The 24,762-nt window shown below is 42.5% G+C and overlaps 1 protein-coding gene across 2 annotated transcripts; it reads right to left on the bottom strand.

Annotated features, from left to right (window-relative positions):
* Positions 1-6,060: 6,060 nt before the first annotated feature.
* On the bottom strand, positions 6,061-23,377 carry LOC114590727 (cytochrome P450 2C8-like). 2 transcript variants are annotated; one of them, XM_077924313.1, is made up of 10 exons: positions 22,953-23,377; positions 20,466-20,684; positions 18,367-18,529; positions 16,933-17,082; positions 15,200-15,360; positions 10,789-10,965; positions 9,994-10,135; positions 9,353-9,540; positions 8,643-8,784; positions 6,061-6,511 (listed from the first exon to the last, which is right to left on the bottom strand). In XM_077924313.1, exons 2-10 carry the CDS (start codon positions 20,640-20,642, stop codon positions 6,324-6,326), a joined length of 1,488 nt encoding a protein of 495 aa, XP_077780439.1. In that variant the 5' UTR covers positions 20,643-20,684; positions 22,953-23,377; the 3' UTR covers positions 6,061-6,323. The 2 variants fall into 2 exon arrangements, with proteins under 2 accessions (XP_077780439.1, XP_077780440.1); XM_077924314.1 differs by having other exon boundaries at positions 20,466-20,687.
* Positions 23,378-24,762: the final 1,385 nt, after the last annotated feature.

Raw genomic sequence — 24,762 nt, forward strand, 5'->3', positions numbered from 1 at the left:
AACGCCATCTCCAGCTCCTCGAAAGATGGCCCCTCCTCTTCGGGCCTGGGGCCTAGCGAGAAAAAGAGTCCAATTAAGAAGCCGGCCACTGGCCGTTGTCGGCAGAATAGTTTGTCACCTGATGTCTCCCCTGACTTTCTCCATCTTCATACTATCAAGGACATCCTTGATTTCTTTCAGCTGCAAAGGCTTGCAATGAATTTAGTTTGCTGCAGATCTAACTGCAGAAGAACCAAATACAGAAATAAACTTTAACATTCACAGATCAAGCGTACCTTTCTTTCCTATACAACATAAAATAATACATTAGAAACTCTGAATTTATTTCTTCGGGTGTTGCATATATTTTATTGCATTCTCCCTTAATCAATAGAACATTGTTCTGACTTTTTTGCATATGGTGTTTCACATGCATATGGTAAGGTTGGTAGTACAATAACTTTGTAAACAAGCATTTTGGTTTCCCTGTGAAAGTCCCGGTCCTCAAACACTCTGCACTTCAATTGGGAGAAAGCAGCACTTGCAGAGCTCAGACGATGCTGGATTTCGGCATTGATGTTGGCCCTTGCCTCCTCCTCCACCGCCCCGCGCCTGCCTGCGGCGGTTTGCCTTTGAGAAAACAGTCGCGGTTTTGCAAAAAGGAAAAAGGGAAAACCAAACCCCCAACCCTCTTACAAGTGCTTCCAGTCTTCAGACGCCCCACACGCTTTTGCAAAAGAGAAAAGAAAAATGAGAACTCCAAAGTTTTGCCGAGCAAAAAGAAAGGGGGGACGGGGCGGGGAGCTGCACTGCTTTGCCGGCAAAGCCGAGCAGCTCGTCCTCTCCCCTCCTCCTGCCTGCTCCTCCAGGCTCCAGCCAGGACTCAGGAGCGGGGCAACGGTGTGCCGGGACCAGCCACCACGCGACTCCCAAGGATCCAGAGGTGGGGGGCAGGCGGGAGGCGGGGAGAGGATGAGGTGCTCGCTGACAGCGGAGGTGCAGCTGCGAGGGAGACAAGGCGCTCTGGTCTTCGCTCCTGCCCTGAGAGCAGGACCGCGCTCAAGCCAAGTGAAAGAATCGGTACTGCGCCTTTAAGAGGGAGCTGGCAGCGTCGCCACCCCCACCTCCTCCCCATCCCTCGCGCTTGTGCAAGAAGCAAAAGTCCGATAGGTAGGAGGGGGAGAGAAATGTTACCTAGGCTTGTAGTGTGCAAGAGGGAGAGACCAAGAGGCGTTGCCGCACGGAGAATCCTTTGACCATGGCTGCGGGCGGGGGCGCGATGGCACCCCCGCGGGATGCCCTCTTGTCACCCCTTCAGAGATGGCACCCGGGGCGCTCCGCTCCTCCCACCCTTCCCTTCCTACGCCACTGCAAGGGGGTTGAAAAGGAACCCACAGACCGGCAGTGTCTCTTTTCCCCCATGGAAACCAGTTCCAACCCAGCTGAGAGGCGACCGCTGCTCTGTAAAAGGAAACAGTGGCTAGGCACACAAGGCTAGCAGGACAGTACAGTATTGCAGAGCAGCCCAAAAACCCACATGGCGTGGGGGGGGGGGACACATCTCACCAGCAAAGGTCCTGGAACCTGGAAAGGAACCTGGCAGGAAAGCAAGTGAGCCTGGGCCCCTTATGCTGGCCCTTGCCCCACCCCCAGCCAGCTACCCATAGGCCTGCCAAGATGGCAGCAGGGCGTTGGCCTCCCTGGAACAAAGGTGGGTGGCTCATCTGTCCCAGGAGGCCACGTGGTGTTGCAAACCCTGCCCACCCAAGGGAGGGGATGAGCAGATATTATTGAAAGCCTTTGCAGCTGAAAGAAATCAAGGATGTCCTTGATAGTATGAAGATGGAGAAAGTTCCGGGCCATGACCGGACATTTCTCCTGTGGAATAGTATTGTTATGTACTCAAGTTCTCACCCTGGGCTAGCAGAGGGATACAGTAGATAGTTTTCACTCAGATCCACATACGCAAATAAGGGATTGAAAGTGACATTCAGTGATTGGATAGTTACAGAAAGTGGTTACTGTTGCATTGTAGTGGAGCTCTATATAAGCATTTGGTTGACTCCTAAAAATATGAATTTATTTAAGGATAACTACTTACCTGTATGGAAAGATGTAAAAAAGGATTTAGAAAGGAAGATTGAAATTGTCATTTTAGGGAAGAATTTCTGTGATAAAGATGAATGTGCTACCTAAAATGTTATTTTTATTTCAGACAATACTGGTGATCAGTGGGGTGACCCCTGACCCCAAGCAAGTAAACATGCTGACCTGGGCATCTTCTATATAATTATCTCTCACATTGTTGGTAGCTAAGCACAAGGCCCTGTGGCAACAAAATTGTGTAAGAATAATCAGTCGAGAGAATAAACATATTTCTTTTGAGGGTGGGTGATAGCATTAAAAGTATATTTTAAATCAAAGGCAGGAAGTAAAGACAGAAAGTATCTTACTCTCATAAAATGAATTGGAACAGTTGTGTGGCATGACAACATGAACCAGAGACAAAAGCACAATTCTAAAAAGCTTATGATGACAAGAAAATATATCAAGATAGACAGTCCTTACAGACCCTCCAAGTTTCCCTATTTTCGAGGGAGAGTCCTTAGGACATCCCTATTTTCATCAGAGAAATGTTGGGGGGGGGGGTGGAGTTATGCAGCCCCTGGGTCAAGGAGATGTAACTTTACAAACTTTAGAAGGCATCTGAATCTGAAAGCAGACTTGTATAGCTTTTTATATGTGTTGGAAGCCTTTCAGAGTGTAGATACTTGTCCAGGATGGGACACGGTTGCTCCACATAAAAGATTTCCTTCTTGCAAGAATCCTTAAAGCTCATGTGTAGATATGTGTGGATTTCTTGAGACACGTGTAACAGTTAACAAATTTTGAGCTGAAGTGTGAGTGTGAGGGACTGGAAGAGCTAGTTTAATGGCACTTATTTATCTCCTAGAACAGGCAAACTCGGCCCTCCAGATTTTTTGGAACTACAACTCCCATCATCCCCGACCACTGGTCCTGTTAGCTAGGGATGATGGGAGTTGTAGTCCCAAAACATCTGGAGGGCCAAGTTTGCCTATGCCTGTCCTAGAACCACCAGATTTCTCCCAGCACCCCAATCCCACCCACATATAGGCCACCAACCCCAATTGGACACCATGATAACCTGGGCCCATCAGGTCACCTGCAGAAAAAGGCATGAAGGCATTTATTTTTTATTTTATTTTTTTTAGAACTGGCCCTTCTCCACCAAGAAATGACCGGGTTAAACTTTTTTTGAGTCTCCCAATGGTGAAAGATGAAGGTCAAAGTTGTGAGCAGTGGAAAAACAGCAGTTCTCTTCAGGGAGAAGATGCAGATTACAGTACGCATAAATATAATAGGAAACAGCTTTCTTTCATGAAGAAAGAAGTCACTGTTTATTTTGTCAGAAAGTGATTTCTAAAACTGGTTCCCTTGCATAAAAACAAGTCTTTGCACAGCATTCTGAAAAATTACCCTGAATGGGGTTGAAGTGGAGAATCACCATATATGGTATCCACACTTTCTGGGACTTTGGGAGATCAAGGCCATTCAGGTGATGATAAATCTTCCAATTTCCCTCTCTGTAGTAATCTGATCGATCCATGTGTGAAACACATCTGGGGGATAATGTAACCCTGGAATTCTGTACAGCACATTGTGTCCTGTGGTAAGCCTCAAGGCTCTCTTCTTCATATTGTTGAACCTCATGGCATTGGTATAGGGCATCCTCACCCTATCTTCCATGTCAGGGACATGGTTGGCACCTCCCACCTCATTGATCTACTGTTGAACTTTTGCTGTAACATAAAACAACATTGGGAGCTCTTTTTCCAGATTTCTGAAACCACTACACATCTGACACAGTGAAAACCTTCAACATTCTCCAGCCGGAAGGAAAAGTAAAACTCTTACTGACAGGAGCCCATCTTTTAACACTTCAATTTTGGCTTTTTAGTTTGGGAAAATATTTAACTGGAAGGCATCCCTTTTTTTTAAAATGATATTTATTAAAGTTTAACAATTACAGAAAAGAAAAGAAAAAGCAAACAATAAAGAAATTACAATACTTCAAAAATAAAAAAATAAAAAATACAATAAAAGAACAATACAGCAGATCAGTAAAAAGAGAAAAAACAAAAACATTTTAAAAAGAAAAAAGAACAGATCCGATATTTGCATATCTTTATCTCTCATTTACTTATTTCCTCGACTTCCTCACACCTCCCTTTTTTGTATTCTAATTCAATTAGCTGTTTCAGCAAATCCTTTCCCTCTTTCTTAAATTTTGTTCTATAATTTATCTTAACACAGTTTACCCTTAAATAACTGGAAGGCATCCTTATGGGAGTTTTAAAAACTTTGTGTGGCATGTACAACAGAGTGGAAACTTTATGCACTCCCCTCATAAAGTTTTTTTATTGACTGATTGAATTTATATTCCCACTCTTCTTTGCCATCTGTATGGTAGGATGCTCATATCTCTGTTATTTCCAAACCTGGTAAAGACCAAGCCAGCTGGGCAAATTATAAGCTAATTCTGTAATTAATGTAGATACCAAGGTACTAACAATATTTCTTGCCTGTAATAGTAATTCAGTCTGCAATATTAACATTAGAACACCAAAATCAGTTGGACTTTTCCTCCCCAAGGCTGCTTTAAGCAATAAAAGAATCAACACAGCTGCATTTTCTTTTCTCTTGATGCTAAAAAAAGTATCTGAAATATATATATATTTCTGAAGGCAATTTATTTTTGGTAGACTGAAAAATGGATTTCTTCACGAATTTACAGATTGGATTAGAATTTAATTTCAATCTTTAAATTTCTTAATCCCCCCAAAGAAACGGATATTATTGCATGTTTTTGCTGCATGGCTCAATGGCTCCACATATGCATATTAGCGCCAAAGCAAATATTAGGTGAACAGGAGAAATACCCTTGCCCTTCATTCCATCACTCCAATTCCAGCATTTATTTATCTCCTAGAACAGCAAACTTTTCCCCTGTCCCTCAGACCTTGTGTGGAGCAAGACTATATCTGGGGGGGGGGGGTGTGAACGAATTCCTATGCCTCAGACTAACCTGATCTCGTTTTTTGACAGAATTACAACCCTGGTAGATGAAGGGCAGCACAATATAGACTTTAAACTGGTTTTGGATGCTATATTAATATATCGCCCAACTACTAATAGGGATGAAAGTGGATTTCATTTTCAGTTTCTCTTTTTTTAATGATCATGCCTGGATTGGAACACAAGCATTCAAATCAGATTGCATGTAGGTATGTGCTGTCGGTTTCATAATTTTTGACCTGGTAATATATTGTGAATCATGATTTGAATGCTTGTGTTCCAATCCAGGCATGATCATTAAAAAAAGAGAAACTGAAAATGAAATCCACTTTCATCCCTATTAGTAGTTGGGCGATATATTAATATAGCATCCAAAACCAGTTTAAAGTCTATATTGTGCTGTCGGTTTCATAATTTTTGACCTGGTAATATATTGTGAATCATGATGTGTGTGCGCACGTGTGCCATGCAAAATCACAATGGGGGGGGGGGAACCATGAAGCCAGCCAATGCCTCTACATAGCTCCATCCTTATTTCAGACATTGTGATATATCGGTATATTGCAATATTTACCTGGGGATATTTTGCGATGTTGAAAACCAGATATTGCCCAGCCCTACTTGTAGTTAAACTGAAATCAAGAAACCATGTATACTTGAGAGAATAAAGATCCCCTCAATTGAATCAGTAGAAGAGAGTGAATGTTTATAACAGTATACAATGGTACCTCAGGTTACAAACGCTTCAGGTTACAAACTCCACTAACCCGGAAGTAGTGCTTCAGGTTGAGCACTTTGCCCCAGTATGAGAACGGAAATTGTGCGGTGGCGGCACAGCAGTAGCAGGAGGCCCCATTAGCGAAAGTGCGCCTCACGTTAAGAACGGTTTCGGGTTTAGAGCAGACCTCCGGAATGAATTAAATTTGTAACCCGAAGTACTACTGTATGAGGAAAGCTTTTTAAAACACACACACACTGCAATAGTTGATGATGTGGAACATTTTATTAAGTGCCAATGAGCCCATGAACAGCTGACTGGACATTAGGGATTGAAAGGTCAAAGGCTCTTCTCGTTTGCCATGCTAAGAAAACTTTTAATACCTGATATCTAGGGCTATTACCCTTATATAAAACTGAGAGGTGTTGAATGAGTGAAGGAAGGCACCTCGCAGTACTCCTGTTCTACCTACTACAAATATTCTGGGAGCCACTGACCACATTCTTTCTGCTTATCTTTTGTCACAAGATCACACTGAACGTCTGGTGGCTTTCATCAGAGGACAGACATTTTTAGCATTGAACTCCATAAACAAAGAGGCTAAATCCATATCTTTTGCAGCTCCAACCAGCTGGAAGGTGAAGTTCTGAAGCAGAGTACTGAAGAACAGGAAGAGCTCCATCTGTGCCAAGGCTTCCCCAATGCATGCCCGCTTCCCTGGCAAAGAAAAAGAAGGCACAGCTAACCAGTTACCCAGAGATCTACACAATGCGCAGGAAACCTAGGACTCAGCTCCATTAGTCAAAAAAAAAAACAACGTTTTGAATGCGTTATAAACATGCAATACCAGATGACGACAGAGAGCAAAAAAAAAATTATACGATAAAATAATTTGTTATAACGATTTAATTTCTGACTTATTTAAAGCTTTATTTTTCCTGTATGGAGATCCACTCCTAGTGAATTCATGCAATGTTGGTTTGGGGACTGGAAATAGTGTTAGGTATCATTCATCAAGAAACAAGAAAAGTGGGAAGATAACTTTAAGGACATTTTCTATGCGTTCTGGTCAAACATGCCATGCAGCTTCTATACTGAGGCTTTCGTATTGAGTTTTGGTTTTTGAACGTTTCAGAACTCGAATGGTCTTCCAGAATGGATTAAATTCGAAAAACAAGGTATCACTGTACTACTATTACTATTACTATTACTATTACTACTACTAATACTAATAATACAACGATTGGTCTGACGTATGGATGGGCGAGACATGAGATTCAGTTCCATTTAAAGTTCAGTCTATCAAATGCACCCTTTCTGAAACCATATGAGAACGGAAACACAACCAATCTTCAAAATTTTCACTTGTACAAATTTTCTGATGCAGTTCCCCAACCACAGAATGGGAGGAATTCAACTTCATGCTTTTCCAAACATTCCAGTTTATTTATCCTTTTCTAGCCCCACACTGCACGCACAGTGACTCCTGACCCAGATGTACTTTAATTTTTTCCAAACAATATCATATGTTTTTGTGCCATCCCCTACTCACAGAAAATACCAGGGAGGGAAATATAATTACAAGACTGGCACATCCAACCAGGGAATGACTTTATAGGTCTCTCATTTTACTTCAAATCACAGTGCCTTTGTGAGAAGAAGCCTATTAGAAGCTGGACGGAGGGCACTGCCTCCGTGTAAAAAGTGGTAAATGCCATCAGCTTACAACAGGGTGCCATGTAATACTTCAGGGAAATTGCAAAACATGGGGTAAAGAACCCCTGACAGTTAAGTCCAGTCATGGACGACTCTGGGGTTGCAGTGCTCATCTTCCTTTACAGGCCGAGGGAGCCGGCATTTGCCTGCATACAGTTTTCCTGGATCATGTGGCCAGCATGACAAAGCTGCTTCTGGTGAAACCAGATGTGATGGCCTGGGATTCGGATTCTGATGCTCATCCTTAGGAATCCCAGCCTGCACAGGATCCCCCGCCTCCATAACCAGCTGAGCCGGGGCTGGGGCATGAGCCTGAAGGGTCCTCACTTGTGCTGGATCCTCAGGTGTAGGCACCAGCTGACTCTGCTCTGACTGCTGAGGTGATGGAGGACCCTTTGGCTGCAGGTGCTCCACTCTCAGCCCCATCAGAGGAAGCTGAGGTTGCCTCTGGGTCTGGTAACCCTCCAGCCTCTCCTGAGCTGCAGAGGCTCAGGACAGAACAGCGGAGGGAACTAAGTTCCTGCAGGAGGAGTGCTCGCCTCCAGGCCAGGAGAGGCGAGTCACCAGAGGATCGGGGCCGCCCTATGCCTCGGGGCAGATTAAAGCCGGCCAGCCCCAGTCCCAAGTTGCAGGGGCAACATTATTGGTAGCCAGTTCCTGCCTGAACCCTGTCCTGCTTTCCTGCCGGAGCTCCTGACCCGCCCTGACTCCCTGCTTGCAAGCCTGTTCCTGACTTCACCCGACTCCCTGCCCTGCACCCTGCTTCAGCTTTGATGGACTGCCTCCATATTGCACCTTCGACCTGGGACTGGAATCGGACCTCGCCTCTCGGTTGACCCATGGGACCAGCACACCAGAGCAGTGCACGTAAACACTGTTTACCTTCCTGCCACAGCGGTACCTATCTATCTACTTGAACTGGTGTGCTTTCGAACTGTTAGGTTGGCAGGAGCTGGGACCGAGCAATGGGAGCTCACCCCGTCGCGGGGATTCAAACTTTCTGATCAGCAAGCCCAAGAGGCTCAGTGGCTTAGACCACAGCGCAGCCATATCTCTTTCCGTACACTGTCTCTTGAAAGAAAGTGGAAATGGCATTGTTTGCACATAAGTTACCACAGGCTTGTATAGTTACCTGCTGAAAAGACTATTAAGGCATCTTTCTTCTTGAACTGGCCTTTCTCATCCAAAAAATGTCCAGGATTGAACTGTTCGGGAGTCTCCCACTGGAGAGGGTCACGGTGCACAGATGTGAACAATGGAGTAACAGCAGTGCCCTTCAGGGATAAAAGATGGCAGATTTACATTATTGGTCTCAATTCATGACTATCTAGGAAATAGCCACACTATGATAAAATGATAAAATGGGGAAGCTAACTTAGAAGAATGGACTTCCACTAGGGATGAGCTGATTTCCTCTGGTCTGCTCCTGTATTACTCCATAAGTACACACTGCCTTACATTCAACTAAAATACACATTTATGTACCCCTTTTAAATCTAAAACACCTTTTTGTGTGCTTTTTAGTGTGCTTCTGTGTGCATTTTCCCACTAAAACATTGATTTTAGTACACATTTCTCCACAAGATACATTTTGTATGCATAGGTCTGTGAAAGACTAATTCTGTTGGTTCATTTTAAAATGTGAACCGAACAAACAAAATTCTCCTCTATCACTAGTTCCTTCAGCTCATTTGCTTAGGCCAACAAAATCACTACTGATCTCCACTACTGATCTCATCCCTGCCTCCATGAGGGCAGTCCAGGGCCCTTTATATGATCAGTTCCTGAAACTGCTCCATTTCTTCTCCACAATTATCATGGCAAAATGCTGGGCCATCATACCTTAGGGAAGGTGAAGCCCCTGAATTTTGTATCACAAGACGTTGTACGGGGAGCGGCCTCATTACTTAATAGTGGGTATCGTAGAATCTCATGGATAACTGCATTGGTGAAAGGCATCCTCACACGATCTTCCATGCTAGGGGCACGGGTGGCACTCATCACCTCATCAATTTCCTGTTGGACTTTTGCTGTAATGAAAAAGACTCAAGAGATGTATTTCCTGGATTCAGATTCTGCTTCTCATCTGACAGAGTGAAAAACTTGGGCACTCTCCGACATCATGAAAACTCATGCCAACACAAATTCTCCTCTTGAGTGATTTCCACTCATTCCTCTGTGCCTTACCACCTTGTTGATCTCCTGCTGGACTTCTCCTGTAACAAATATCATTTGGAAAATGTGCTTCCAGAATTCTGAGGTCCCTCCTCTTCTGGCAATGTTCCTACCCCTGGACATAAATGCCATTTGAAGACACCATGTAGCCCTCAAAACCCTTTTTATTTTTTAACAATGAGGGGAGGTTCAGGCTGATGCAGAATGCTAATGGAAACCTAGTCCTTGGGATGTCTTTTCTTGTGTGATTACTAGTGGAGTCCATCATAGTCCCATCCGCTTTAAACTTCTCTGGGATATCTAAATACCTTGAATATGTGGCAACTTAGCCATCACCATGAGGCTAGAGATCAAGAAAAAGCTTGTGGTTCCTGTCCCAGCCAAATAAAGGTCAAACGCTGTCATGACAAGGTTTTCAGTTCTGAAGGTGTCACTAGCAGACCTTTGTTCCTATGAGGCAGAGGGAAAGGGGGGGGGAGAGAAAATTTCACTATAAAGAAAGATGGCAAAATGGAGACAGCTTAGCCTGTTCGAATGAGCATCATGGGTGAAATCCTGCACTCACCCCAAGAGGTGTTTAATCCAATCACATCTATTTAAAATAGAATTACTTTAGAAATATAAAGAAAAGCACTTACATATCATTGCTTTACAAACGTTGTGTTATTTGATTACTGGAATGTTAGAGCTAACCAAGCTAACCAAGATTATATATATCTGAAAATATATGGGATCAGAAATTATAGGAGTGATGGCAGTAAAAAAAAAGAGTAACTGGTTATGTATTTTGGTTTGGGCAAAGTAGCTGTCCATGGTACTCATATAGGCTGTAAACTGAGTGAACCAATTTTATTTTTATTGTAAGCACTTGCATTGTTTTGTACAACATTAAGCATAGACTTTAAAACTGGGCACAGGATACCTCAGCCTAATGAATAGTGATAATAATTAAAAATGTCTTACAAGGAGTGGCCGAGAGAAGTTGCTAGGGGAGGAGGCAAAGACAGAGGGGCACTCTGGTTGGCCTGGTATCCCTTCCCCACATGGACTAGGACATAACTGGGCACCCATGCCAGTGCAAACACATTTTTTGACCCACATACCTTCTCAGACTTGATAAGGAAACAATCAATATAGTCACGGATGTTCTGAGGATCCAGCGTATGCCTGTGTACTTTCACATTCTCACGGATGAAAGCACACAACTCATCAGTATCAGAAAAAATCTTTTGGTGCCTTCCAGGAAAGTAGTCCAATATTTTAGGGACAGCAGAGTACAGCTGAAATGAAGATGACACATCCAGCCTTAAATATTATGAATCCATCTGCCTCCCGGTGGAGTACAGGATCAGGTTTAAGGTGCTGGTTTTAACCTTTAAAGCCCTATACGGCTTAGGATCCTCGTACCTATGGGACCGCCTCTCCTGGTATGGCCCACAGAGGAACTTACGGTCTTCAAATAAAAACATTCTGAAGGTCCCAGGCCACAGAGAGGTTAGGCTGGCCTCAACTAGAGCCAGGGCTTTCTCGGTTGCGGCTCCAATCTGGTGGAACACGCTGTCACAAGAGACTAGGGCCCTGTGGAACTTGACATCTTTCTGCAGGGCCTGCAAGACAGAGCTGTTCCACCAGGCCTTTGGTCAGGGCGCAGCCTGACTCCCTCCTTTGGCAATCCGCACAGAATTTTTGCTTAATGGTTGCCATTAATTTGATTTTAATTAATTTTTATAATGAAATGTTTTTAGAATGTTGCATTATTTTATTGTTGTTAGCCGCCGCCGCCCTGAGCCTGGCTTCGGCTGGGGAGGGTGGGATATAAATAAAAATATTATTATTATTATTATTATTATTATTATTATTATTATTATTATTGTATAACTATGCCACAAAGATTCTGGCTGAAAAGTGATAAAACAGTTGTTGTTTTTAATCACTTATTTTCGAAATCCAGCAGGAACTGCTGAGCTTCTGGTTCATTTTACCTCATTCCTAAGAGCTGGGGATGATGGGGCTTCCCCTGAAGATGACTCAGAAATGTCAACTGGTCCAAAATCCAGATTACTGGTTCGGGTTCTGTTTAAGTCACATAACCTCTGTTTTAAAAAAGCTGCACACGTTGCCAATTTGTTTCTTGGCCCAATTCAATGTGTTAATATTAGTTTTTAAAGCCCTAAATGACTCAGGCTCCAACTACCTGAAAAAAATTATTTTTTCCTTTCCTGCAGACTTCCTCAGGTGCTAAGAGTGGCAGAGGGGACCCTATTGGTTGTTGCACTTCCCTCAGAGGCTCATGGTCCAGGTATTGTCTGTGGCAACCCTTCAGTTGTGGAACTCCCTCTACACAGAGGTGTGCCTGGCATCTTCATTATACAGGATTTGACGAATGCTGAAGACATGCCTTTTCACTCCGGCTTTTGACATCTGAGGTGTATATAAGTTGTTTTCAACCGTTTTTAACTTTGTGTTTCAATTGTTGTAACCTGCCCTGGGACCTTAGGGTGAAGGGCAGAACAACAAGAACAACGACATCCTGGGTAGCTTGTTTTAACTGATGATCTAGGCGTGGCTCCCCACACTTAGCAACTCCTCCCACCAGGATACCTCTATAGATGTACAAATGTGGGTGGACTTCCGGGTTAGCGCCATCGGCTAATGGCGGATTCCCTCCGAGCTCCGGAGGGAATCAGCTCCGTAGGATTTGGGTCTTGCCGCTGCAGCGACGCGGGGACCCTCAAAAATCACAGGCGGTGAAGCCTGTGAACCTGGTGACTTGGCGGGCACCATTTGCGCCCCCCCCCCCGACCTGCAAAGGAGCCTTTTTAAAGGCTTCGGAACGGGGGACGGGGTGAGCGGCGCGGTGCTGAGAGTCGACTGCTTCTCCTACGGAGTGAAGCTGCATGCCATGGTCGGAGAGCGCTGACTTCTTCTTGTGAACAATTGGACTCTAAAACAACAACCCGTGAGTAGTACGGAAATTGGATTTGTAAAGGAAATATTTTTTTATATAATTAGGCACGATCGGGGAAGGCGCAAACAGGAAGTCCGTCTCCCCTTCTTATAAATAATCTAAAGCAAGAACCAGCTAACTAAGGTCGAGAGAACTTTCTTCTTTTTATTGGGTAAAAGACATTAATTTCACGATTTGGCAGTATAAGTAATCTTACTGGAGGATAAAAGTTAATTTTGGGAGCTGAAGTGCCACCCCCCCGGACCCGGGAGTGATCCGTGAGAGAGTCTGTTGAAGAGGTACTAAAGTGTTTGACAGCTGTCAAATTAGCTGTCAAGACGGAAAAAGAGAACTTTGTTTCTGTTGCTTCTGCTGGTTATATCTGTTACAATTTTGTTACAATTTGTTGAAAACAAGGAAGAACTGATACAAACTAACTTGAATTTTTGGATTTGAACTAGAAGGAATACTAAGTAACCAAAATCCCTCTAGAGGGGGTTTTGGGACATTACAAGAATGGCTGAAGGAGGGGAAATTCAAGCTAAACTGGACAGAGTTTTTCTTCTCTTGGGAAAGTTACAAGGCCAAATTGATGTTTTGGCTACCAATGTTGCAACTCTGGACTTAACAGTAAACAAACTCATTGAATTTGATAAGGACTTGATTCAGGAAGTTCATGCAGCTGGACAAGAGGAGAAACTTGAGAGTTTTGAGAGTGTGGAGAAAGAGACATATGTTGTTTCTGAGGAAAAGGAAGGAGGAGACGTAATGTTGCAGATGACAAAGGAGAGCCAGAGGCCTGACATGTTGGCTATAAAGGAAAATAAGAATTTGATGACGAAAATCTGGTTTGAATTGGAGATTGAAGAATGGAGAGATCTCCTTATGTGGAGATCTGAAGACCTAAGGATTACAAAATTGTTTAAGGTGGAAGCTGGAGCTTTGGGGACATTTGGATTTGAAAGGAGTAAGAAACAAGATTTGGGCTCCACTTTTAAGTATGGAGGTCTGGCTGGAAGAAACATCGACCCTATAGGGCCAGAGCTTCTCCGAGATCTGGTGCTTAATACTAAAGACTATAAAAAAAAACCGGCAGAGAGGAATTGAGAGAGAATTAAGAGCCTCGGACGTGAGATCTCCAGGCTGATAGTAGACTAAGACTGATGGACATTTGTTGGGGATTGAAACCGGGAAAGGGGAGGGGTGGGGTTTGGGAATCCAAAGGGTGCATAATTATAATCTGTCTTTCTTTCTTTTTATTTTGTCTTGTTATAAGTATGAAAATTGGGGAATTCGTGGAAGGGAATTTGGGTCGACTTTAGAAAAAAGTTTTAAGAATGAGAACTGATGTACAAATATTGATGTTTATAAGGTAAAATTGGTTTTTTAAAATGAACTAAATATAAAAAGGTTAAAAATTGGGGATAAGAACTTGTTGAACTAACGAATTTGAATTGGAATATAGGAAGGGGAGGTGTGGGGAAGTCAGGGAAATATGTTATAGAAAAATAAGGATTGTATACTGTATGTGTTTTAATTTTTTTGTTTTCTTTTTTGACTTTTTGATGTATTAAAATGGAATATATATATATATATATATATATATATATATATATATATATATATGTATATATATATATGTATATATATATATATATATGTACAAATGTGCCTCAGTCTGTTCCAACACTCATTCTCACTTTCAACTGGAATTTCCCATTCTCCTGCAATTGGTGCATTTTGCACAAGTCTTTCTTCTATTTTGTCATCCGCTAATGTGGAAATGTCTGCCATTTTTAATGCATATCATATTGCACAATAGACAGACCTATCCCAGTAATCAACAATTATTTAAAATTGAAAAATGAAACAAGTAAGGCTCCTGTTGGGACAGAAATTTTTGTGGTTCCCTTTACTGATTGTGAAGTTTTATGAGGGCAGTAAATTTCTGGGGAGCAGTTTGTGATTCATAGGAACAATTGTCCCTTCCCCCACACCTTCGTGGCTCTTTCTTCAGTAGCTTGGGTACCATTTTATTACATTAGGATAAACCTGTATGGTGTATTGTTCTGGGGTGTTGTGGGGATGGAAACTGTAGGGTGACATCCATACAAAAAGTGTAGCCCCTGTTGGTGACTGCCATTTTTTGTGGTGGCAGCCATTTCTCTCTTGCAATGTTCCACAGTTATATTGTATCCAGAGGGAAATGGTGGCCAGGCAAATGGGAGGGGGGGAGCAATGGCAAAGTAAAAGGGGGGGGGGGCAGGAAAGGAAAGGGAGATCTGCTGCTATTAGTAAACAGCCCAGTTAAGTCCTCCAACTTTTCTGCTGCCTGCCCTGCTCAAGGGTCCAGTTTCTCCCCTGAAATCACTGGAACTTTGTGATTGTGTCAATTTCCATCTCAATCCTGTCAAAGACATTTTCAGAACATTATTTTCATCTGATAGTTAGGCAGGCACACATTTGTGAACCCTTTGTGCCATCATTCATACTCCAACAAGCTAGGTTTTGTTTTTCCTTTTCATGGTAGAAAGGAAAATGTTTGCAACACAGAAGGAACAACCTACCAGTCCCAAGAAAGATTGAAAGAAGTCAACTTGGTTCTCTATAATGCGTTGGTGCTTTAGGAAGGTCTTGTCTGCGTAGTCAAAGCGAGTCCCAAAGATGACTGATGAGATCACATTGGAAACAGCGGATGTGATTCTAGTTGTCGGATCAAAGCCCTGTCCTGTAGGAGGAACCGAAGACAGTCAGCAAGGCCTGATGAAAGTGGACCCCACCATCTTCAGACCCCAATACAAAATTAACTCTAAAAACTGTTTAAACAGCTTGAACCTGGTAGATTGCATTTCCATCAACCCCAAGAACCAAATGTTAAAGAAATTAAAAGTAGTAGTAAAATGCTGTAATCAAGAGGGCTGTGCACAGCTGTACCCCTGACACCGACCTGATGTGAGGCCTGAATCTGGGTCCACATATTGGCTCCGACACAATATTCAGGGCAACCTGGGCAACACTCAAATTGTATCCAGTCCTAAGTCAATTCAGGGGGCTGTGCTACTTTTTATTTTTATTTTTAAACTCTAATTAAACATAATTTTTGGGAAGTGAGAGGCAGAAAAAAGAGGCACTGGGTTTCTTCTCTCCCCCCACCCACCCCCTGCCACCTACCCCATCCATAGTCCAAATAATGAATCCCGCCCCCTCATTTCTCTGTCATAACATTCCGCTTAATTAACCCATTTGATGCCAATTCTGCTAGTATTGCCTGCAGCAGAGTTTCAGTTGGCCCACAAGGCCATGTTGACACTAAATAAAAATAAAAATAAACCCAAGGAATGGAAATGTGTTGATGATTACATGGTACAAAGATGCTCCAACCAGAATCTATTGATGAGCATAGACTGAGCTCACAAAGACAAGAATTATGATGTTGAAGATGGAATTTTGAATAAGTTAGTAAGTATAAACACATTAGTATTACAGTGGTACCTCAGGTTACATACGCTTCAGGTTACAGACGCTTCAGGTTACAGACTCCGCTAACCCAGAAATAGTACCTCAGGTTCTTAAACTTTGCTTCAGGATGAGAAGAGAAATTGTGCTCTGGTGGTGCAGCGGCAGCAGGAGGCCCCATTAGCTAAAGTGGTGCTTCAGGTTAAGAACAGTTTCAGGTTAAGTACGGACCTCCATAACAAATTAAGTACTTAACCCGAGGTACCACTGTATTAGTAAATAGAATCAAAGAAGCCATGCATGGGGGGGAGGGGAGCCACAAGTGTTTATGGGGAAAGGAAAAGGTGTAACAATAGTTGATTAAATGTGGATATACAACTGCAATGTTAAAGGTGAAGAATACACGACGAGTTTTATTTATAGTATTTGAATATTCAAAGTTATGTGTCTTACCTATATCATTTGAATATGTAACGTATATAATTAAATAAATAAATATAAACCCAACAATTTTCACTGAAATAATTTGCACACAGTATAATCTTCAGTGTGCACACCTAAGAAGTGTAGGTAGACTGTCATAGGCATTACTGGATTAGTGGAAAATATTAAGCTGGAAGTTCAACACATGAGTTGGGGTTCACATGTGCAGAGAGTTGAAAGGACAAATGGGAAAAGCTTGCCTCTCTGCAGCCACTGAGCCCGACAGCCACATATTCTAACTATGTCAAAAGCTTACATACTATAGGTGCCCATTCCAATATACCAGTACAATCGAAAAAATGCCCTCTCCTTGCCCTGGGATAGTGCTTTCTAGGTTTTATTTTTTAATGAGCTAGGTGACCTTTTGTGGCTGCCAGTGCCTCCACCAGGCAAACAGCCTCCTCCTGCACCCTCTCAGACATTGATCTCTTCCCCATTCCAAAGTCTCTCAGTGTCATAACTGTGAATCTGCGCAGCTCTCTCCATTCCATGTCACTAGAGTTGTCTATCCCTGGAAAAAAAGAGAGGAAGGTCATTCCGTCAGTTCTTGACCCAACAGGAACCAGCAGGAAGTTTCTACATGAAAAGGTGGTTCTGGTGCTTTCCACCTTAAAATTATATCCCCATTTGTAGTTACAGTTCAGCAACCAGTTGTTCCCATTCTCTCAATTATCCTGATAAGTCCCAAGTAAGATCCTCCCCCTATTGTGTGGGCAGGTGGTCCCTCTCCCTACCTAGCCTGATCACCTTGGCAACACCTCCCCAGGTGGGATTGGGCAACTGGCTGAGTTAGGCGGAGACCTCCAGGTATCCCACCTGGGGAAGATGAAGCCAAGCCTGTGGTAATGGTGCCACATAGGGTAGAGGGGGCTGCACACGACCACGCAAAGGGCGCCCCCCCCATTTAATGTGGGGAGCGGTCATTCTCTCAATTAGCCTGATAAGGTAGGCCACAACAGCCAAGTCCCGTGTTGTGTAAGGGATTTTTGCTCTTTGGTAGAGTAAGTACGTCCAGTTCAGCATACTAATGGATGGCAGGAGACATGACATACTGCCTTGCCTGACTCCAGGCCACAGTGTTGGCTGCTGTTGGGGTGCGAAAGTGAAATCATGTCACCCATGTTCAGAATGGCATGCTTTGGCCCAGGAGAGACGTAGCAACATATACAGTTGCTATTTTCAGTTTGCAGACTCAATAAATGGATGATGTTTTGAGTGGCAAGTTTATATTTATGAGTGTTTATGGGTGGGACAGTTTCTCTTGGGGGGGGGCGGGAAACCAGCTTCTTTGGGGGGAATTGATTTTCAAAAATGGTTCTTTGGAGAAGCGGGCCACAGCAAACAATAATGCCTTGCTTGATAGTGTTTGTCTTTCTTTCTTTCCTAGACATGATGCTTATTATCATGGTTATACAAATAGCAGCTACAGAGAAGTCTGAGCAAAACTGGGACCATGGAGGTTAGACTCTCTCTACATGCCACCATGGTAACAAAAACCACCTCTCTGAGACTTCTAATTGCCTCTTAAATGCTCTCATTGGTGCACATGGGGAACAAATTGCCCTGAAATGCATATACAGCTTTAGAAAGACACTTTTTGATGGCAAGTAGAGAGAGTCAAGCTTCTCCTTCCCATTGTCTATGGCCCCAAGATTACTCAGACTTCTTTGTGCTGGCTATTTATGAACAAAATGTTAATGGTACTCACACAACTAGTTTGGCCCTGAATTGGGGACTGCATTACAAATCAAAGTAGAGCTGAGCTATACATAAAAAATAAGAACAAATAGCCTACCATGGCCTTTGGTCATTCGATCACTGATGGGGCTGCTAATACGCCCACCAAACTCTTCAGCATGATCCATCAGAGCATCTTTTACCGCATCAAATCCACAAAGCACGACCACAGGTTTGGGTCCCATCCAGACAGTGAACATAGGGCCATATTTCTCAACCAGCTGAGGGCACAAAGAAAGTGTTATTTAATTAGGCAGTGAAACTTCCACTAGAGTAATTATCTTAAGGAACGGTTGCAATATCTCTTAGGGCACCTGCAGCTTGTTTTGTGCGGGGTTTTGCAGGCATATGCTGCAACATGTCATTGATGCAGTAACAGTGCATTAGTGGCAGAATTCAGCTTTATTAGTTGTTCTGCAATACATCTCAGTATTGCCATCTGGAAGGATACATTTATTTATTTCATAAAATTTACATCTATGCATTGTATATACTGGAGTGCAACAAAAGACACACACACCTGAACATTTGGGCTATAACTATGTACAGGATTAGAACAGGAAGCTATGGGACGTGCACTGACTGGAACAAAACAGTGTGTCCACCTCAGAACTTTTGCAAGTGCAAACAGTATTCGAAATGGGATTGTGTGTAACTACTCCAATGTCATCATGAGTACAAATAAGCATGAATGTGTAATAAAAAGGACACCTGGATGGCTCCTTAGAGAATGGGCTGCTAGAAGGCTGTTCCTAAATGAGGCGAAACCACATTTTGAACTGCCTCCATAAAAGAAAGATAGTCTTGTGAAATAAATCCTATGTTCAGCCACACCAACTTCATCAGGTGTTTGATTCACTTTGCAAGACAGGTACATAAAGAAAAGAAATTTAGCTGCCCCTTTAACAGGTATGACACTGCAATAGGTATCACGTCATATGATCAACCACTGCTTCATATCTCTAAAGCATGACCATATAATTATGTCCAGGCCAATCAATGAACACGGGGCCATGCTTCTTGACATACTGCCTGGTTCTGCTTCAGCGTGTTATTTATCACATTTGGGGACAACTACCCTAAGTGATCTTCTAACAATTATTTAGGTTACAGTACAATACTGTTATGGAAGTATATTGGAATTTACTCCCATGTGACCTGCCAAGCACAAACAGGGTTTAAAATTGTGTAAGAGTCTCCATGAGTAGTGGAGGGTTTTTCACATGTTATAGGTATCATGCACTGGAAGGGACAGGGCTTGGCAATGTGCCTACACTACCCTTTGACTGGATGTATTTACAGATATACCCGAATACAGCAGGCTTGCAACTTAATGGTTTCAGAATTCCATCTTGGAAACTACCCTGTGATCCTCAGATGATGAGCAGTATAGAAATTTAATAAATAAAAAAATTAAGTAAAAATCTAATGTATATTGCTGCTGTTGCTGCTGCTGTGCTTTTTCTAAAGGAATATTGCTATTTATTGTGAGTCCTTCAGTTAGGATGCCTCCAGACTGTCATTATTTTGCAAGAGGGATTCAAGCACATACCATAATTTTGGGTCTGTGCAGTTAACATAATCCTAGTGCAATAAATCCACTTTAAAAAAGAGGACTTTTTGCTGTTTTGAAAGCGATGGGGAAATACATTGAAAAGCATGGGATGAATAAATGACTATAAGCAACCTGCAAGCTAACCAGGATGAATAAAGAATGAATGAATGCTCATTATCATAGAACCACCCTGCAAGCAAATCAGAACAATTGTTCAAAAAAATATATAACTTCTTTTTAAGTTTTGTGCAAGCAAATCACAATTAATGATGAATGCTGAATAAACCAATTGTCTGGAGGGATCTTAAGTTGATTCAGGGAAGCTCTAAAAAGCATGCAAAATAGACACATGCCAACAGTAAAAAAACAAAAACCTAGTAAAATCAAGTAATAAAAAAATGCAAATAAAAATAAGGAAAGAGAAGGGAAGCAGAAATCTGTGCCTTTATTATAAGGAAGAATGGAAAAGTATATAAGCAAAAGAGGGAACAATTAACCTTCTGTCCTTCCTCTACACATTGCTTCATTCCAGACAATGGTTGTTTCTGCCGTGCCACAGGGACAAGGGAACAGAGAGAAACCGCAACAAGAAACGGCTTTACCTTTGAATAGTTTTTGCTCAGAGGCATGACATCTTTCTGCAGCAGGTTCCCCAGGAAGAACCAGGGAGTGGGGCCTGGAGGTAGCTGGCTTTTCTCCTTGTACATTTTTAAGGAATAGAAAATGAAGATGAAGAGAACCCAGAGAAGGAGCAGAGCTCCTGTTACAGCCACTTCCATCTTCCTCCGAGGCTCTTCTTTTGGTCAAATATATCCAGGAAACTACTTAAGAAAGACAAGGTGAAAACACAACTGCTTATTAGAGCCCCAGCCAAACCCCAACTCCAACCTTCTCCAAATAATCTTAGTTCTTTTATTTCCAGTATGTGTTCCACTAGGAAAGATGGGTTAATCATCAACATAAGCTCTAGACCTGGGCTGAAAATAGGTTAATTTCTATGTCTTCAACATCAAGGTTGGGTACAGAATTACATGTTACTGACAACAATGTACATTTTCTTTAACACAGTCGTACCTTAGAAGTCAAATGGAATCCATTCCTGAAGTCCGTTCAACTTCCAAAATGTTTGAAAACCAAAATGTGGCTTCTAATTGGCTGCAGGAAGCTCCTGCAGCCAATCGGAAGCTGCGGAAGCCCCGTCAGACGTTCAGCTTCCAAAAATAGTTCACAAATTAGAACACTATGTTCCAGGTTTGCGGCGTTCAGGAGCCAAAATGTTCAAGAACTAAGCTATTAAAAAACCAAGGTCCAACTGTAATATATATTTTTAAACCACAATATCCACATTCAAACACAACCACCCACCCAGCACCGACAACCTCACCTTTTTATCCATCAATGGCCATCCTAATGCTGGTAAGGATGGTAGGCCAGACCCCTCGGTGAGTAGATTCCTAGTCAGATCTGAGCTGGCATCTCCTGATTTCAACCAGCGTCTAGAAGGAATTGCTCTACTTCGCAGCAAATAAATTCTGGAAATGCCACCAAGTTTTGACGGAAATCAAGTGAGCCACCCACCCACCCTGAAAGGAAATATATAACTCTCCACTGCCTTATCTACCTTTGTCAAATGGACTGCAGCAAATCATACGAAGACTGAATAAATTGGGAGAGCTTTCATGGCCAATGAACAAGCCGACCTAAAAGTCACATTGAGCTTGCCAGTCTGGATGAACAGGAAGTGTGTTACGACACAGATAGTGAAGCAATCACCCTTGTGAAAAGAAGCATTAATTTAGACTGCATGGTACAAATAACCGATGTGCAGTCGATATCTGCTATTGAAAACATTGTCAATATTTGGTGTGTTCGTCCTTCATTTTCAGTCACGTTCAGTCACAAGTTTCTTACCTGATGCATCTTCCAGTTTGGACATAGGATATGGATGAAGGAAACAGGATATTTTCGTAGTAAGTTAATATATTTGAGAAATACATATTGTCATGCTGCCTCTAGAACATTTTCGCATCAATTAAAAATTAGGGCTAAGCTTTCTTTGTGGAAAAACTCCTGAGTAATCTTATTGTGTGTTATGTTGCTATCTCAACAAAACATGTAACTAAACTTAGCAAAACGCTATGGTCCAACATACAGCCCAAGGGTCACATGTAGCCCTCAAGGTCCTTTTTGGTGGCCTTTGGCAACATTTGATGCCTCCTCCCCCAGCGCTCAAATTCCTTCCCAAAGTCAGGTAAGCAAGGCGCTGGGCTTTAGGAAGGAGGCATGAAGGCCGGCTCTGACAGGGTCCCAGAGTCCTCCTGTCTCCAACACAAAGCCTAGTTAGTGCTTTTCCAGCTTTGAGAAGGAAGTGAGGGGGCTCTAGAATGCTGCCAGAGCCTCACGCCTTGTCCTTCCCAAAGCCTAGCACCAGGCTTAGGCAGCATGAAGTTTGGTGGGGGTTGTCAAATTTTGGGCTCACTCGCTGAAGTACTCTAGCAGCCCGCTTGCAATCAAAATTTGGACCACCCTGTCCAGGTGGAAAAATCAAAATTGGAAACAGAATTGTTAGATTCCAAAATTAATAATTTGTGAAAAATGTATAACTTGCTGTTGAAATGGAATACTCAGGATGAAACGGTGAAATCAGCTATGATTAAATGGGCACAAGATGTTGGACATAACATAATGATGGCTGACTGGGAACAGTTATGGACCACAGGTATGAAGTTCACGGCATGTAATGCCCTAAGAGAAAACTTAATGAAAATGATTTACAGATGGTACATGACACCAGTCAAGCTTGCAAAAAATTACCATTTGCCCGACAATAAATGTTGGAAATGTAATGAGACTGAAGGCACATTCTTTCACCTTTGGTGGACATGCCCAAGGATTAAGACATTTTGGGAGATGATTTATAACGAAATGAAAAAGGTATTTAAATATACCTTTCTGAAGAAACCAGAGGCTTTTCTCCTGGGCATGGTCAGCCAATTGGTGTCAAAGAAGGATAGAATTTTCTTTATGTATGCAACAACAGCAGCAAGGATACTCATCGCAAAATATTGGAAGACACAAGATTTACCCACCCGGGAAGAATGGCAGATGAAGTTGATGGACTATATGGAACTGGCGGAAATGACTGGCAGAAACCAAGACCAGGGAGAAGAGTCGGTGGAAGAAGACTGGAAAAAATTTAAAGACTATTTACAGAAATACTGTAAAATTAATGAATGTTAGAAAAATGTTGGAAGGAAGTTATATGGCTTTAGTAGAAACGTTATAAGGAATTAAGTATAAATAGATTAATAGAGTATTAAAGGAAAAATAAGGTTAGAATGAGTTAAGATAATTATAGGATAGAAAACAGAGGAAGATGGAAAGGAATTGCTTAAATAATTAACAGAAGTGGAATACAAAAAGGGAGGTGTGAGGAGGTCGTGGAAATAAGTGAATGAAAGATGGGATAATGAAATTGTTTGATTTATTTTATTGCTTTTGTTTTGTTTTGTTTTGTTAGGGACGCGGGTGGCGCTGTGGGTAAAAGCCTCAGCGCCTAGGGCTTGCCGATCGAAAGGTCGGCGGTTCGAATCACCGCGGCGGGGTGCGCTCCCATTGTTCGGTCCCAGCGCCTGCCAACCTAGCAGTTCGAAAGCACTCCCGGGTGCAAGTAGATAAATAGGGACCGCTTACTAGCGGGAAGGTAAACGGCGTTTCCGTGTGCGGCTCTGGCTCGCCAGATGCAGCTTTGTCATGCTGGCTACGTGACCCAGAAGTGTCTCCGGACAGCGCTGGCCCCCGGCCTCTTGAGTGAGATGGGCGCACAACCCCAGAGTCTGGCAAGACTGGCCCGTACGGGCAGGGGTACCTTTACCTTTACCTTTACCTTTGTTTTGTTAGTTTAATGTATTGTATTGTATTGTCTTTTTAGTGTTTAATTTTTTGGAAAAGTAATAAATATTATTTAAAAAAAACAAACAAATTTTGACCACCCTGAAATAGAACAACATCATCCATGAACAACAGATGGGTAGGGGAAGAACTTTTCTCTTGCTGTGAAATTTAAATCAAATTGAAATTTAATCCAAGCCAGAGGAAGCAGGAGAAAGTTCAACATTCCTCTCCTTCAAGCGGTCTTCCCCTCAAAGGTATTCAAATTCAGCTGCAGAAAACTTTTTATTGGCATCTATAGCATTAAGTAACAGGTAGAAATGTGCTCTGTTAGTTCTTCCATGCCTGTGGTGAGAAAACCTTTCAAGTAATTCAAACTTCATTAGGCACATCTTTTCCTGCATTGTTTCAACGAATGGAGGTGGGGGAGACAAGAAGCATATTTTGAGCAAAAAGCCCAAAAGGCGACTTCCTTCTCTCCACATTCTTCTGCTGCTACCCCACCCCTGACCCCAAGCAAGTAAACATGCTGATCTGGGCATCTTCTATATAATTATCTCTTACATTCTTGGTAGCTAAGCACAAGTCCCTGTGGCAACCCAGTTGTGTAAGAATAATCAGTCAAGAGAATAGACATATTCCTTTTGAGGGTGGGCGATAGCATTAAAAGTAATTTTTAAAGGCAGGAAGTAAAGACAGAAAGTACAGCATTTTACTTTAAAAAAAAATGAATTGGAACAGTTGTGTGGCATGACAACATGACCCAGAGACAAAAGCACAATTCTAAAAAGCCTATGATGACAAGAAAATATATCAAGATAGACAGTCCTTACAGACCCTCCAAGTTTCCCTATTTTCCAGGGAGAGTCCTTAGGATGTCCCTATTTTCATCAGAGAAAAGTTGGGGGGGTGGAGTTATGCAGCCCCTGGGTCATGGAGATGTAACTTTACAATCTTTAGAAGGCATCTGAAAGCAGACTTGTATAGTTTTATTATGTTTTTATATGT

The sequence above is a fragment of the Podarcis muralis genome, chromosome 2 (genome assembly GCF_964188315.1).
Source record: "Podarcis muralis chromosome 2, rPodMur119.hap1.1, whole genome shotgun sequence".
In the NCBI taxonomy this organism is placed as follows: domain Eukaryota; kingdom Metazoa; phylum Chordata; class Lepidosauria; order Squamata; family Lacertidae; genus Podarcis; species Podarcis muralis.